The sequence below is a fragment of the Mercenaria mercenaria genome, chromosome 12, assembly GCF_021730395.1.
Source record: "Mercenaria mercenaria strain notata chromosome 12, MADL_Memer_1, whole genome shotgun sequence".
Classification (NCBI taxonomy): domain Eukaryota; kingdom Metazoa; phylum Mollusca; class Bivalvia; order Venerida; family Veneridae; genus Mercenaria; species Mercenaria mercenaria.
In genome coordinates, this window is record NC_069372.1 from 17,119,122 (window position 1) to 17,134,145 (window position 15,024).

Sequence of the window (15,024 nt, forward strand, 5' to 3'; positions counted from 1 at the left end):
GTCAAGTTCAAATCTGGGTCAGGTGGGATCAAAAACTAGGTCACTAGGTCAAATCAAAGGAAAAGCTTGTTAACTCTCTAGAGGCCACATTTATGACTGTATCTTCATGAAACTTAGTCAGAATGTTAATCTTGGTTATCTTTAGGTCAAGTTCGAATCTGGGTCATGTCGGGTCAAAAACTAGGTCACCGGGTCAAATCAAAGGAAAAGTTTGTTAACTCTCTAGTGGCCACATTTATGACTGTATCTTCATGAAACTTAGTCAGAATGTTAATCTTCGTGATCTTTAGGTCGATTTTGAATCTGGGTCATGTCAGCTTAAAAACTAGGTCACCGGGTCAAATCAAAGGAAAAGCTATGAACACTTTAGAGGCCACATTTATGAGCATATCTTAATGAAACTTGGTCAGAATGTTAATCTTGATGATCTTTAGGTCAGTAGATCAGGTGAGCAATACAGAGCCTTCATGGCCCTCTTGTGAAATAATTTCACAGATATGTTCTTTGGGTGACCATCTGCTAAAGATGTTAAAAGCCACTTTGATAGGTCAAATAAAAATAGCATGGCTGCAAGGGGCAAGTCTAGTTTTCTCTATATGTCTTTATGGAAAGCATTGAAAATCTTCTTGTAATCTGCTGGCAAGATTAGGAAGTTGACAGAAATGTTTTTTGTTATACCTTTTTGAGGTCTGAAATTCGTGTGAGTGATATAGGGTCACCATGGCCCCCTTGTATTACCAGTATTAATGTTTCTCATATTAATCATCAAAAATTGCCTATGTTTATATTTAAAAGAACGCTGTAGAACAACTTGAGCCATCTTAAAAACAAGTGTATTTGCTGTTTTCTCACCCTAAAAAATTATTGGTACCTAAACATTTAAAACCCCAGAAAGTGAGATATTTCATTTTATAAAAAAATTTCCCAGTGGTATCTCTTTTGGCTATTGCAGTAATGATTATTAAGCTGTGTATAAATGTATGAATTACGAAGTTAATTTGAATTTGCTCAGTCTGTACTTTTATTTAGAAAAAAAAAATCTCCCTGTCCACCCACCAGTAAAATCCGAGGGTAGAAATGCAGCAGATATACTTGATTTGCAAAGGTGGCCTTTTTTTCAAAATGTGGGTCTTTTGCACTAGATATACTTGCACCAGAAATAAGATAATCAGACCTTTTTTTCACCTGCTTATTTTAGTTAAAAGCTAGATTAAGTCCTAGTTTATTTGTTGGTACCAATAAGAGTGAAGCTTCATTTCAAGAACATTTCCCCTAAAATGAAACAAGTTTAAAGGTAAAGGGACACAACTTAATTCCAGTTATTTAAATGGTAGTTTTAAGCAAAATGATTTTTTCTTTTTAAATTTGCTCTATTTTTTGTGGCATCTCTTACAAAAGCTTGTAGAAACTATAGATTTATACAGGTTGGATACAAAGACCAAATATAAATGAAGCGACCTAAAGTAGGTTTCCAGCTTAAAATATATTGGTGAAATGTTTAGCCATTGACTTTAAAACTATGGACACATATATATATGTATTGTATATTATATTTATTGGTGGTTCACATCTTTCCTCACAATATTTAATTGATCTCCCTTTGTACTTAATGGCTGATTGGAATGTTTAGTCAACATCTGTTCTCTGTCAAACTTCTGATATATTACGGTAAGAATTATGATAGATGCAAGGGGCCTCCGTGGCCGAGTGGTTAAGGTCGCTGACTTCAAATCATCAAATTGCCCCTCATCGATGTGGGCTCGAGCCTCACTTGGTGCGTTGAATTCTTCATGTGAGGAAGCTGTCGAGCTGGCTTATGGAAGGTCGGTGGTTCTACCCAGGTGCCCACTCGTGATGAAATAAAGCAGAGGGGCACCTGGGGTCTTCCTCCACCATCAAAGCTGGAAAGTCGCCATATGACCTAAAATTGTGTCGGTTCGACGTTAAACCCAACAAAATAAATAAAGACCTAATGCAAGCACCAGTAATCTAGGTACAAAATTTTATAGCCACTTCATGACATTACATTATCTTTTTTTACAGTTACTGTTTTGAGATGTTAAATTTCTCAAGTCCTAATTCTGAAAATGTTGATCTTGTGAATAACTTTATTGAAATCATTAGGAAACTTGTGTATAGTTATCATCATTGTCGGGGGAACATTTACCATAGTATTGTACATCTGCTCCAATCTTCTTACACATAGGGTTTTAGAGGTTGGAGTACTAGTATATTTTTGTTGCTTTTTGCAGTAAATATTTTGTGTTTCTAACTTAACAATACATATTGACTTTGCATGAAGTTCTTCCATCAGTACTCATATTTTCAAAGTTATCTATTTTTAACCGTTAGCCTGCTGGCGGCAAATGATTCTGCCTTTGCGACCAGTGCAGACCAAGATCAGCCTGCACATCCGTGCAGTCTGATCATGGTCTACACTGTTCGCTATTCAGTCTGTAAATTTTCAGTGAACAAACCCTTCAGATAATAAATGGAACTTCCCAAATTAAATGATGGGCCAGTCCATTATAGAAATTTAGCAGGGTAAAGGTTAAATATAGATGTAAACTTCAGCTTGCATAATAGTTGTAGTTGGTATTTTCTTTATTTCAGGATATTGTTTGAATATATACATGTATATCATGTTGATAAGATTTGTTTTTGTCTAGAATTGAGATAAATGTTTGCCATGTCTTATAATGAAATAGGCCGCTTTGACTACTCGTGTGGAAATTCTCGTGTATCGTGGGGATGTGTGCTTACTGTGAAAAGCTTGGATGAGGCAAAGTCACTGTGTGACAGTGATGCGACTTGTGCATCATTCATCATATTCTCATCCCATCCAGAATCAGATGGTATACCTGATGTAGTTAACCAAAACAGTTATTGTTGTATTTCTTACTTGAACGCATGACAATTTCACCTTTCGTTTATCTGCTCACCTGAGCTCGCTGTTGCTAAATGGTGACATATTGTGATCAGACCTTGTCCTAAGTCCATCTGCCAAAATTTCAATTCAAAGAAAAATTAATTATTTGCTGACTTTTGATATCTATTTCATGATATTTATGCATAATGTTAGTTTTGTGTATTAGTATATTTCCGTATGTTAGTATATTACAGGTTTCAGGCATGAAGAAACAGAAAAAAAATAGATAAATTAAACAACTAATTTTCTTTAATCTAGACTACAAAAACAAAAACACCAGTTGTTCATCTTCACAACAAGGCGTTAAAGTATTAAGAAATTCTAAATATGGTCAAAACTACACTAAGTTTTTATTTGAATTCAACACTTGTAAAATTTCTTCTCAGGTGAGCAGCTACAGACCATAGGGTCCTCTTGTTTTCACTTCTGCCTCAGTTATTTCTTTATTTAACTTTGATGGCTTATAAAAATACTCACGCTGTTGTTACGTTATTGTACAAAAAGATTTCATAAAAGTTTTAAATATATATCAGTTCGCTTTTTTTATACAAGTATAAATTGCATAATTATGGCATATTATATCAAGCTTAGTTTTTATGCATGAACTTGTGACAGTTGTAAGTATTATTTAAATTTGGGTTTTCGGGGATCTGTGGCCAGTTGATTAAGGCCACCTTCTTCGAATCACTTCCTTTTCACCCTTGTGGGTTCGAAACCATGCAAGCAGGACATCAGTCTTGCCTGTGGAAGGTATGAGGTTCTGCCAATGTCCATGGAGGGGTAATGGGTTTTTACCACCATCAAAAACACTCACCATATGGCCTTTATTGTGTTGGTGCACAGATGTTTTAAGCTCTATCAACGAAATAAATGTGCAGGTTAGATCTCTTGAAGTATAGTATATTAGGTGGGTGGGATATGGTAATGCATAATATTTATTGATAGAGCTTCAAACGCCTGTGATTGGTGTGACTTAACCCCAAAAAAGCAAATGGTCTTTACATTGTAAAACAAGTTATCATTTTTATCAAGGCATAGAAAATCAGTCATCTCAATTAAGTTAATCTACGTGGTTCTTACATCATATTGAAATATTTGATTTTGACAATTGGAAGATGGTCATTTGAATGTCCATATATGCAATTTGATTATGATACCAGTCGAAACTTTGACATGACATGTTTCATTTATGCCTACACTCATCTATTTTTAACAGCTTCATATAAGATTTGCTACAGTTAGGATATGATCTTGGCATTTTTTCAGCTAAGATAAGCATCAAGTTACTTACACTTTTAATGGTATCTAAATATTCTATTTTTCTTGGATGCAAAAGAAATTGTGAATAGCCATCAAAGTCTGTAGATTAGTTCTTCATGTTCCTTTAATTTTTGTTTTCATTTTTTTCAATTACCAAGTACTATTTGGAATAGGTTCTATGGCTGTTACCTTCTCTGTCATCTGTTTTTGTAGTATCCTAGAAGTAATACTCTTAAAGACTTAAGATACTCAGAGACTGACCTGATGACCTCATCTCCCTAGCTATACCCTTCTCTTGCATGATTTCATAAAAGCTATCCACCAGTGATAGCTATTTTTATCCTTGTCAAGATCAGTCTGGTTCCATATTCTTTCTTAGTGTTTATCTGGCAACGGTGTTCTACTGAGCAATGGTCCACATTCTCTTCCTTCTTTTATTTCATTTTCAAGTGCTTATTTAGCATGATTATCCACATTCTATTCCTTCTTTTATTTCATTTTCAAGTGCTTATTTAGCATGATTATCCACATTCTCTTCCTTCTTTTATTTCATTTTCAAGTGCTTATTTAGCATGATGGTCCACATTCTCTTCCTTCTTTTATTTCATTTTCAAGTGCTTATTTAGCATGATTGTCCACATTCTATTCCTTCTTTTATTTCATTTTCAAGTGCTTATTTAGCATGACTGTCCACATTCTCTTCCTTCTTTTATTTCATTTTCAAGTGCTTATTTAGCATAATGGTCCACATTCTCTTCCTTCTTTTATTTCATTTTCAAGTGCTTCTTTAGCATGATGGTCCACATTCTCTTCCTTCTTTTATTTCATTTTCAAGTGCTTGTTTAGCATGATTGTCCACATTCTATTCCTTCTTTTATTTCATTTTCAAGTGCTTATTTAGCATGATTGTCCACATTCTATTCCTTCTTTTGTTTCATTTAAGTGCTTATTTAGCATGATTGTCCACAATCTATTCCTTTTGTTTCATTTAAGTGCCTATCTAGCATGCTTGTCCACAATCTACTCATTTTGTTTCATTTATTTTAAGTGCCTGTCTAGCATGATTGTGCACAATATGTTCCTTTTGTTTCATTTAAATGCTTATCTAGCATGATAGTCCACATTCTATTCTATCTTTTGTTTCATTTAAGTGCTTATTTAGCATGATAGTCCACATTCTATTCCTTCTTTTGTTTCATTTCCTGTATTATTATTTAGAGATTGTTTTTATTGTGCTCGCCACAAAAAAAATTGTTTAGTAGAGAAGGCTTTATTAAAATTAATATTCTGGGTCATGATAAAGTCTTCTATAATTATTAAGGGTGTATGCTAGAATTTGGTGCGAAAATTTTCCCGATAACAGAATTTCTTCAAACTTTGGATATTAAAGGACAATCATCTAAGAAACAAAAAAATGCAAAAAAAAATCATAGGTCACCGTTATCGAAAAAGAGTTATCTGCCCTTGAAAACGGCATTTCCCCCAAAAATGACGTATCAAGGGCAGATAACTCTTTTTCGATATCGGTGACCTATGATTTTTATTGCATATTTTTGTTTCTTAGATGATTGTCCTTCAATATCCAAAGTTTAAAGAAATTCTGTTATTGGGAAAATTTTCGCCCATCTCATATACAGGGAATTCTAGCATACGCCTTTAAGTTTTGTGCTGAATGAAATTGTTTTGTTTCAATGTTTCATTAATGAAATTTTCTAACAGCATGATAATGTTAGAAAGCTTTTAATATATTCTCTTATTAGAAAGAGCAATATAATTAATATACATGCCTATACTGTAAAATCATTAAATTTCATGGGCATGAAATTTTGTGGTTTTGGTCAAAATGACAATTTCGTGGGGATATGAATTCGTGGATTTCAACTTCTGAATATGAAATGAAAGGGAATTTTACTTGTTCGTTGGGATTAAATTTCGTGAATTGAGTTAATCACAAAATCCACGAAAATTAGTCCCCCACGAATATAAATTATTTCACAGTATAAGAAATTCAGTTGCTAATATTTTCCATTCCAGCTTCAATGTAAATAACTAAATACTAGCAAACAGTACAAATTTTATTGTGAAATGATTTTAATGTAACATTTAAATGCCTGGTTTACATGTAAATTCTTAAAGCATGTTGCATCTTCACATAAAAATACAACTAAGAATAAATAAAGTAGAGGTACAACACGCCTGAACACCAGATAGGTTATAACTGTATTTATTTATAGATCACATAAAAAGTTAAGAAAATGTGTTATTTTTGCTTAAAGACAATAAACACTGTAGTGTTTTCGTTGAATTTGAGCCAACATGAAATCAGTCACAAATCGGCGTACTGTGGAATAATTCATTATCATGAGGGACTAATGTTCATGGATTTTGTGGTTGAGTCAATCCATATTCCAATCCCCTGAACTTAGTAGCCACTTTGACCATAACCCTGAAATTTCATGCCCACGAAATTAAAGTATCTTACAGTAGTTAGTGCTACTCGTACAACTTTTACAGACCATAAGTAACCATACTAACAGGCTTTCAAGTGGCCCTAAAATTCCTAATTTTTTTTAGGCCTCCCTTAAATTCCTAAAAAAAAACACTCAGAAAGGGTCAAATTCCTAAAAACGCCCTTATATTTTAAGACTATCCCTAATTTTTTGTAATTTCTGTCAGAACTTTAAAGAAAAATTTGCGCAATATCATGCATATAATGAACCAGTTAACTTATTGAAGTTAATATTCGTTAAGATTCATTTACAGAGGATGCTTCTATCGGTTTCCATGAGTTCCTAGGCTACAGTTTCATTAAACAGAGTTATGCTCTAATTCGTTTCACTCAAATTTACATAAAATGAGCCGTGCCATGGGAAAACCAACATAGTGGGTGTGCGACCAGCATGGATCCAGACCAGCCTGCGCATCCGCGCAGTCTGGTCAGGATCCATGCTGTTCGCTAACAGTTTCTCCAATTCCAATAGGCTTTAAAAGCGAACAGCATGGAGCCTGACCAGACTGCGCGGATGCGCAGGCTGGTCTGGATCCATGCTGGTCGCACACCCACTATGTTGGTTTTCCCATGGCACGGCTCAAATATTTATAACCGCCAAGCATACACCTTTAAATAAACAACAAACAACAGTATATATTTAGGCCTGAGGTTGCCCTGGAGCCCTTATTTTTGGCAAAAATGGCCCTAATTATAGCTCTAATTTTTTGCCAAATAGTGCTTGAAAGCCTGTACTAATGAAACATACCTTGTTGAAAGTAGGAAGAGATTTGTGTACATAAAACTAGTTTATACGTTGAGTATTGTATTACTCTGGTATTACACATCTTTTATAAATACAAATTTTATGCAAAGCTTGACATTTTCATTTAGAAGTCAGATAAACGTATATATACATTTTATCCTCTTGCCTGTCTTTTGGAAAGAGCAGAAATTAGCTAATCAAACTATGATGATTATTTAGCGAGTTAAATAACCAGTACTTCTGAAGAAAAACTGTTGTATTGCATGAATTGAACCTTGTGAAGATGTTACAGTTGTAACAGTAATTCTCTTGTAGTCATTGTGTACTGCATGTTTGCAGCTAATATATTTTACAGCTAAATATACATTGTTGTCTTATCAGAATTAACCTTTAACCTTTAACCTGCTAGCTTTGCAACCAGTCAGTAAATTTTCAGTGAATGCCCCTATGAATAATGAATGGTACTGTTCATATTGAATGATATACCAGTCCATTTTAGAAAATCAGCAGGTTAAAGGTTAATTCGTTGCAGTTTTCAGATTAATACAGCTTAATGAATTGCATAATGCTACTGTGTTGAATAAAAAAGCATTCTGTTTTAAATATTCTGTAAATAATTCTGGAATGAAAACCAATTAATTTTTAACAACAAGACTTAATGATAACTTAATTGCATCTTGACTTCTACAACTGTGCTGATTAATGGCATGTGTGTGCTGATATATCTATGTTTTGTCTTCTAAATTGTTTTTGAAATATACATTCTGTATTACATAATATATACTTTGCAATTATCTCCCTTTTACAGCGGTGATGACAATGGTAATGAAAAACTCAGTTGACGGAAATGCAGACCCAAACTATGGGGCTACTTTGTTCAAGAAAAGCCCACACAGGGTACAAAATGCCATTGAAAAAATCAATCAAGACGCAAATGCTGGCCAGCAAACAGAACAGACGGCCAAACCAACAAATACAGATAAGGCCAATTCTAAAGCATGTTTTGCTAAAGTAGCTAATAGTACCAAAAGTGCTAGAAAAAGGAGAGAAAAGAGGCTTCTGACCCACCTAGGCCTAAGAGGTTAGTAGATAACTTTGATATACATGTAGTTAGCTAATTGTTTCAGATATAATTATAAGCTCAATACTGTGAATTCTGAAAGCAGATCTTGCCCATCCTGTTTGAGATAATGCCCAAAGGGGCACTTGAGGTCTTTACTCACCATCAGTTTGACTTAAAGCCCAACAAAAAGTACACAATGTGGAAGACAAGCTAACACATTGTATTGAAAGATTTATCATAGTTTTCTTTCCCTTTATGCTGTAGCCTTCCATTGACATAGACGAAGACTGTTGCTGTGTCTTTTTATGCTCCAATTCAAAGAAGAGGGGTATATAGTTTTGCTCATTGTCAGACAGTCAGTTGGTCAGTAGACCATTTGATTTCTGATAAGTAACCAGAAAATTCTTGGGCTCATATCGGTCAAGCTTCATAGGTTGATTGCCTGTGGTAAGTGGATGACCCCTGTTGCTTAAAGGGTCAGAAAGTCGAAGGTCAAGGTCACAGTGACCTTGAGACTGAAAACAGTTTCCTCTCAATAACTAAAGTATGCTTTGCCCTACAGACATTGAACTTCATAGGATTATCGCCTGTGGTTAGTAGATGACCTCTTTTATTTTTGGAGTCAGTAGCTAAGGGCAAGGTCAAGGTGAAAGTGACCTTGAGACTGAAAATAGTTTCTGCACAATAAAGGATGCTTTGGCTTGCAGTCCCCAAACTTCCTAGGATGATTGCCTGTTTGTTTGTTTGTTTGTTTTGGGTTTAACGCCGTTTTTCAACAGTATTTCAGTTATGTAACGGCGGGCAGTTAACCTAACCAGTGTTCCTGGATTCTGTACCAGTACAAACCTGTTCTCTGTAAGTAACTGCCAACTTCCCCACATGAATCACAGGTGGAGGACTAATAATTTCAGACACAATGTCGTTTATCAAATAGTCACGGAGAACACATGCCCCGCCCGAGGATCGAACTTGCGACCCTGCGATCCATAGACCGACGCTCTACCTACTGAGCTAAGCGGGCAGGTTAATGATTGCCTGTAGTCAGTGGATGGCCCCTATTGTTTATGGGTCAGTAGATCAAAGGTCAAAGTCACAATGTCCTCAAGACTGGAAATGGTTTTCGCTCAGTTAGTAAAGAACACAGGATTACAGTTGTCAGATTTCATTGGGTGATTACCTATGGTTGGTAAATGGCCCCTTTTTGATTTGGGGGTCAAAGCTCAAGGTCACAGTGACCTGGAGACTAAACATGGTTTCTGCTCAGTAGCTTAAGAACTCTTCAAGCTTCATGATGATTGCCTGTGGTCAGCCAATGACCTCCATTGTTTTGAGGTCAGTAGGTCAAAGATCAAGGTCACAGTGACCTTGACACCGAAAAGGATTTCTGCAATAACTAAAGAATGCTTTGACCTACAGTCCACTAGCTTTATAGAATGATTGCCTGAGGTCAGTAGATGACCTCTATTATATTGTGGGTCAGTAGATCAAAGGTCAAGGCCATGGTGATCTGTGGACCGAACAGGGGAGAGGCCAAATAACTCTCATTATGTTGTAATATCAAACAAATATGTGATAAATATAAATTGAAATTTCAGTAGTTGTCAGTGTATAAGTAGATGCAGTGTTTAATTGTATGCAGTAATAAGTATCTGCTTCATGGACAAAAATCATAAAACCCCTAAGTTGAAGTACAAAATCCTTTATGCTCTGCATGTCATCTAGAATCAAATAGAATGATCAAAATTGCTATGTTTCTATTTTATTTTACACTTCAGACATAAAACTGAGTCATATCAAATCTTAGGGATGTATGTTTAGGCTGGCAAACTCATAAATAATTGTGTCATCCTCATGTGAGAAGTATGTGCTATTTGTCTCACTAATTGTGTTATCCCCAATGGAGCAAACACTATATGTTTTTTCACCCTCTGTAGTCTACATTATTCTTACTCTACCTTTCGCAAGTGTATAAAGATGATTCCTGTCAACAGTAACCTGTGCTTGCCTAAGTTTGATATAGAAAACCCATAATATTTTATATTTTGTGAACATCTTTACCATAGTTTTCATTCAGTCTTTTGTGGTAGCCAGCCTTTCTGTACTTTCAGTACTTTGATTTGTATTTGTGTGTTTCCAGGTATAAATGAAGAAGAATGGAATACATATGCCGAGTCTCTGAAGATTGCAAAATACCTTGGTCCTTCTCAGCTGTCTTCTCAAACAGTTAATGGAGGGAGGTTTAGATTCCAGTTTGACAAGAATGCCTTAGATTTGAAGAAAGGAGAATTTATAGCGGAAAAGGGTCCAAAATATCACCATTTGGCATACCTTGCTACCTACCATTTGGACAGGGTTCTAGGTGTAAGTCTGTTACATTTACCATATCTGTACCTTCTGTACTTACTAACGTTCAGTCTGTGTAGTTTTTTCAGTGTGTATGATGTACATTTTAATTAGATTCGATTTTTATTTTCAAAAAACACAGATACATTCAATTTAACTATTAGTGAATTTTATGAGATAAATTGCAATTCATATTACCCTAAGGATTTTGCTTGTTTGTAAAATTGATTGACATTCCTTTTGTGATATTTCAATTAATTAACATGAGAATAATTCCCAGTTTAAATACATGTAGTTTTAATCTAAATATGGACAATCCAGAGCAAGAGAAACCCTTTTTTCTGCTACCAATAAACTGGTATAAGCATTTTTCCAGAAATCCGTTGATATTTTTTCACTGCGTCTTATCCACGAGTGCGACCACCTCGGTAGCCTAGTGGTAGAGCATCTGCTTCGAGTGCGGGAGGTCATTGGTTCGATCCCCAGCCGCATCATACCAAAAACGTTAAAAAAAATGGTACTAGCAGCTTCCTCGCTTGACGCTCAGCATTTAGGGGATAGTGCTAGGACTGGTCAGCCCGGTGTCAGTATAATGTGACTGGGTGGGGTATCATGCCATGTGTCTACGGCGTGATATTCCAGTGAGGCAGCACTATAAAGTTGGGCATTATGCTCACTGCTACAAGTAGACACCGTCGTTTATATGACTGTAAAATTGTTGAAAAAGACGTTAAACCCGAACACACACACATATACACGAGTGCGACCTATACTCGTACGATTACGGTACTAAAAAAACAAGGAAAAACTTTAAATTTGTTTTGCAGTTTTAGAGCATATGAATTAATACATGCAATATTTTGTCAATCTGGTTTATCTTTAGCTCAACTATAAGTCTATACGAAGTATGGAGAGCTGTCCTACTCGACCCGGCATCGCCGTACTTTGGTTAAAGTTTTGATGCACTTTTTCTTTATCTCTGAAATTACTTGATGGATTTGTTTAAAACTTAAATTAGTTATTCCTCATCAACACCCACATCAAATGGAACAAGGGCCATAACTCTTGCACCAATATTTCATGAATTATCCCCCCTTTTTACTTAGAATTTCAGGTTAAAGTTTCGGTGCACTTTCACTCTATCTCAGTTAATACTAAATGAATTTGATTCAAATTTAAAATAGTTGTTCCACATCATATGACACAAGGTCTATAACTCTGGAGCCAGTTTTCCATGAATTATGCCCCCTTTTTACTTAGAATTTCAGGTTAAAGTTTTTGTGCACTTTCACTCTATCTCAGTCTGTTATTACTAAATGGATTTTATTCAAACTTAAAATAGTTGTTCCACATCATCACTAACATCATATGACACAAGGGCCATAACTCTTGCACCAATATTTCATGAATTATCCCCCTTTTTACTTAGAATTTCATGTTATGTTTTGGTGCACTTTCACTCTATCTCAGTTATTAATCCCCCGCCGTGGCGGAGGGATTATAGGAATGGTCTGCATCCGTCCTTCCGTCCGTAACACTTTCGTGTCCGCTCCATATCTCCTAAACCCCTTGAAGGATTTTCATCAAACTTGAGTCAAATGATCACCTCATCAAGACGATGTGCAGAACCCATGAGTCAGCCTTGTCGGTTCAAAGTCAAGGTCACAACTCAAGGTCAAAGGTTTGAGCCTGCCATTTTGTGTCCGCTCTATATCTCCTAAACCCCTTGAAGGAATTTTATAAAACTTGGGTCAAATGATCACCTCATCAAGATGATGTGCAGAACCCATGAGTCAGCCATGCCAGCTCAAGGTCAAGGTCACAACTCAGGGTCAAAGGTTTGAGCCTTCCATTTTGTGTCCACTCTATATCTCCTAAACCCCTTGAAGGAATTTTATTAAACTTGGGTCAAATGATCACCTCATCAAGACGATGTGCAGAACCCATGAGTCAGTCATGCCAGCTCAAGGTCAAGGTCACAACTTAGGGTCAAAGGTTTGAGCCTTCCATATTGTGTCCGCTCTATATCTCCTAAACCCCTTGAAGGATTTTCATCAAACTTGGGTCAAATGATCACCTCATCAAGGCGATGTGCAGAACTTATGAGTCAGCCATGTCGGCTCAAGGTCAAGGTCACAACTGAAGGTCAAAGGTTTGAGCCTTCCATTTCGTGTCCGCTCTATATCTCCTAAACCGCTTGAAGGAATGTTATAAAACTTGGGTCAAATGATTACCTCATCAGAACGATGTGCAGAAATTATGAGTCAACCATGCCAGCTCAAGGTCAAGGTCACAACTAAGGGTCGAAGGTTTGAGCCTTGCATGTATCTCCTAAACCCCTTGAAGGATTTTCATCAAACTTTGGTCAAATGATCACCTCATCAAGAACTCATGAGTCAGCCATGTCAACTCAAGGTCAAGGTCACAACTGAAGGTCAAAGGTTTCAGCTCTGTATCTCCTAAACCCCTTGAAGGATTTTCATGAAACTTGGGTCAAATGATCACCTCATCAAGACGTTGTGCAGAATTCATGAGTCAGCCATGTCAGTTCAAGGTCAAGGACACAGCTAAAATCAAAGGTTTACCCTTTCACTATCATCCATAGCAGTGGCGGGGGATTTAGCTGTCTTTCAGACTGCCTTGTTACTAAATGGATTTGATTCAAATATAAAATATTGCTCCACCTTATCACCCACATCTTATGACACAAGATCCATAACTCTGGCTCCAATTTTTCATGAATAATGCCCCCTTTTACTTAGAATTTAAGGTTGATTTTGATACATTTTTACTATATCTCTGTTATTACAGAGAGAATTTCATTCAAACTTAAAATAGTTGTTTTGCATCATCATTCACATCATATAACACAAGGACCATAACTCTAGCACCAGTATTTCATGAATTATCTCCCCTTTTTACTTAGGTTTTGGTGCACTTTCACTCTATCTCAGTTATTTAATACTAAATGGATTTGATTCAAACTTAAAGTAGTTGTTACACATCATCACTCACATCATTTGATGCAAGGTGCATCACCCTTGCACCAATATTTCATGAATTATGCCCCGTTTTTGCCTAGAATTATACTTACTTAATTATGTCTCCCACCACACAGTGGTGTGGGAGACATATTGATTTACTCCTGTCTGTCTGTCTGTGTGTCTGTCTGTCACAAAGCTTGTCCGCACTCTAAGTCGAACATTTCTCATCCGATCTTCGCCAAACTTGAACAAAATGTGTTTGACCATAAGACCTTGGCCAAGTTCGATAACTAGCCAAATCGACCAAGACACTTCGGAATTATGGCCCTTGAACATAATTACCAACAACTACCGGTGCAGCATTGTAAACCGGTTACTCCACTCCACTACCGCTGATACAGCATTGTAGACCGGTGCAGCATTGTAGACCAGTTACCACTACCGACACAGCATTGTAGACCGGTTACTCCAACATGTGGGAGACATGCGTTTTTCTCAAAAGCACCTCTAGTGTTTTGATGACTTTATGTTTATTTCTCTTATTACTTAATTCTTTTGACACAAACATAAGCTATTGTCCAATACCTTCATCCACATTGGAGTAATTAAACACTCCAGCTCCAGCTTCCTCAGATATGCCCATTTTCTTTATCAAACATGATGCTGCATCGAAATAGTCGAGCGCACTGTCTCCTGTGATTCAAAAGTAAATGAAATGAAAATTACAAGATAGGAATATAATTTAAGGTTATTTTATTTAACTAACTTTTTCCTGCAGCTTTACCACATACCACCAACTGTGTCACGGACATTGCAAGTCTCTGAACTGAAGAGTGTACAGGGTGACAAATTCCCGTTACAAAAATATTTGAACATCACTGGCGAAAGTGGCCTCCAAGGTTTGTGCTTTAAATTTAATTAACCTTTAGCCTGCTAGTGGCAAGTGCTTCTGCCTTTGAGACCAGGGCAGACCAAGATCAGTCTGTGCAGGCTGATCATAGACTGCGCTTTTCGCTATTCAGTCAGTAAATTTTCAGTGAACACCCTTTTGAATAACAAATGGTATTGCCCAAATTGTATGATGGACTAGTCAGTTGTAGAAATTTAGCTGGCTAAAGGTTAAGGTGATGTCCCACTGTATTGCTTTATTTGTTAGTTTTGTCTTCATTCTCTATATTTTACTGTTCAAAT

At 36.3% G+C, this 15,024-nt stretch overlaps 1 protein-coding gene across 1 annotated transcript in view; it reads left to right on the forward strand.

Moving 5' to 3' along the window:
• The window catches only part of LOC123535240 (uncharacterized), a 30,106-nt gene extending 15,351 nt beyond the window's left edge, over window positions 1-14,755 (forward strand). The window contains exons 7-10 of the mRNA XM_053520455.1: window positions 2,709-2,855; window positions 8,252-8,524; window positions 10,644-10,867; window positions 14,612-14,755. Of these exons, the coding sequence (XP_053376430.1) occupies window positions 2,709-2,855; window positions 8,252-8,524; window positions 10,644-10,867; window positions 14,612-14,755 (788 nt within the window). The remainder of the gene's footprint in view (window positions 1-2,708; window positions 2,856-8,251; window positions 8,525-10,643; window positions 10,868-14,611) is intronic.
• Window positions 14,756-15,024: the final 269 nt, after the last annotated feature.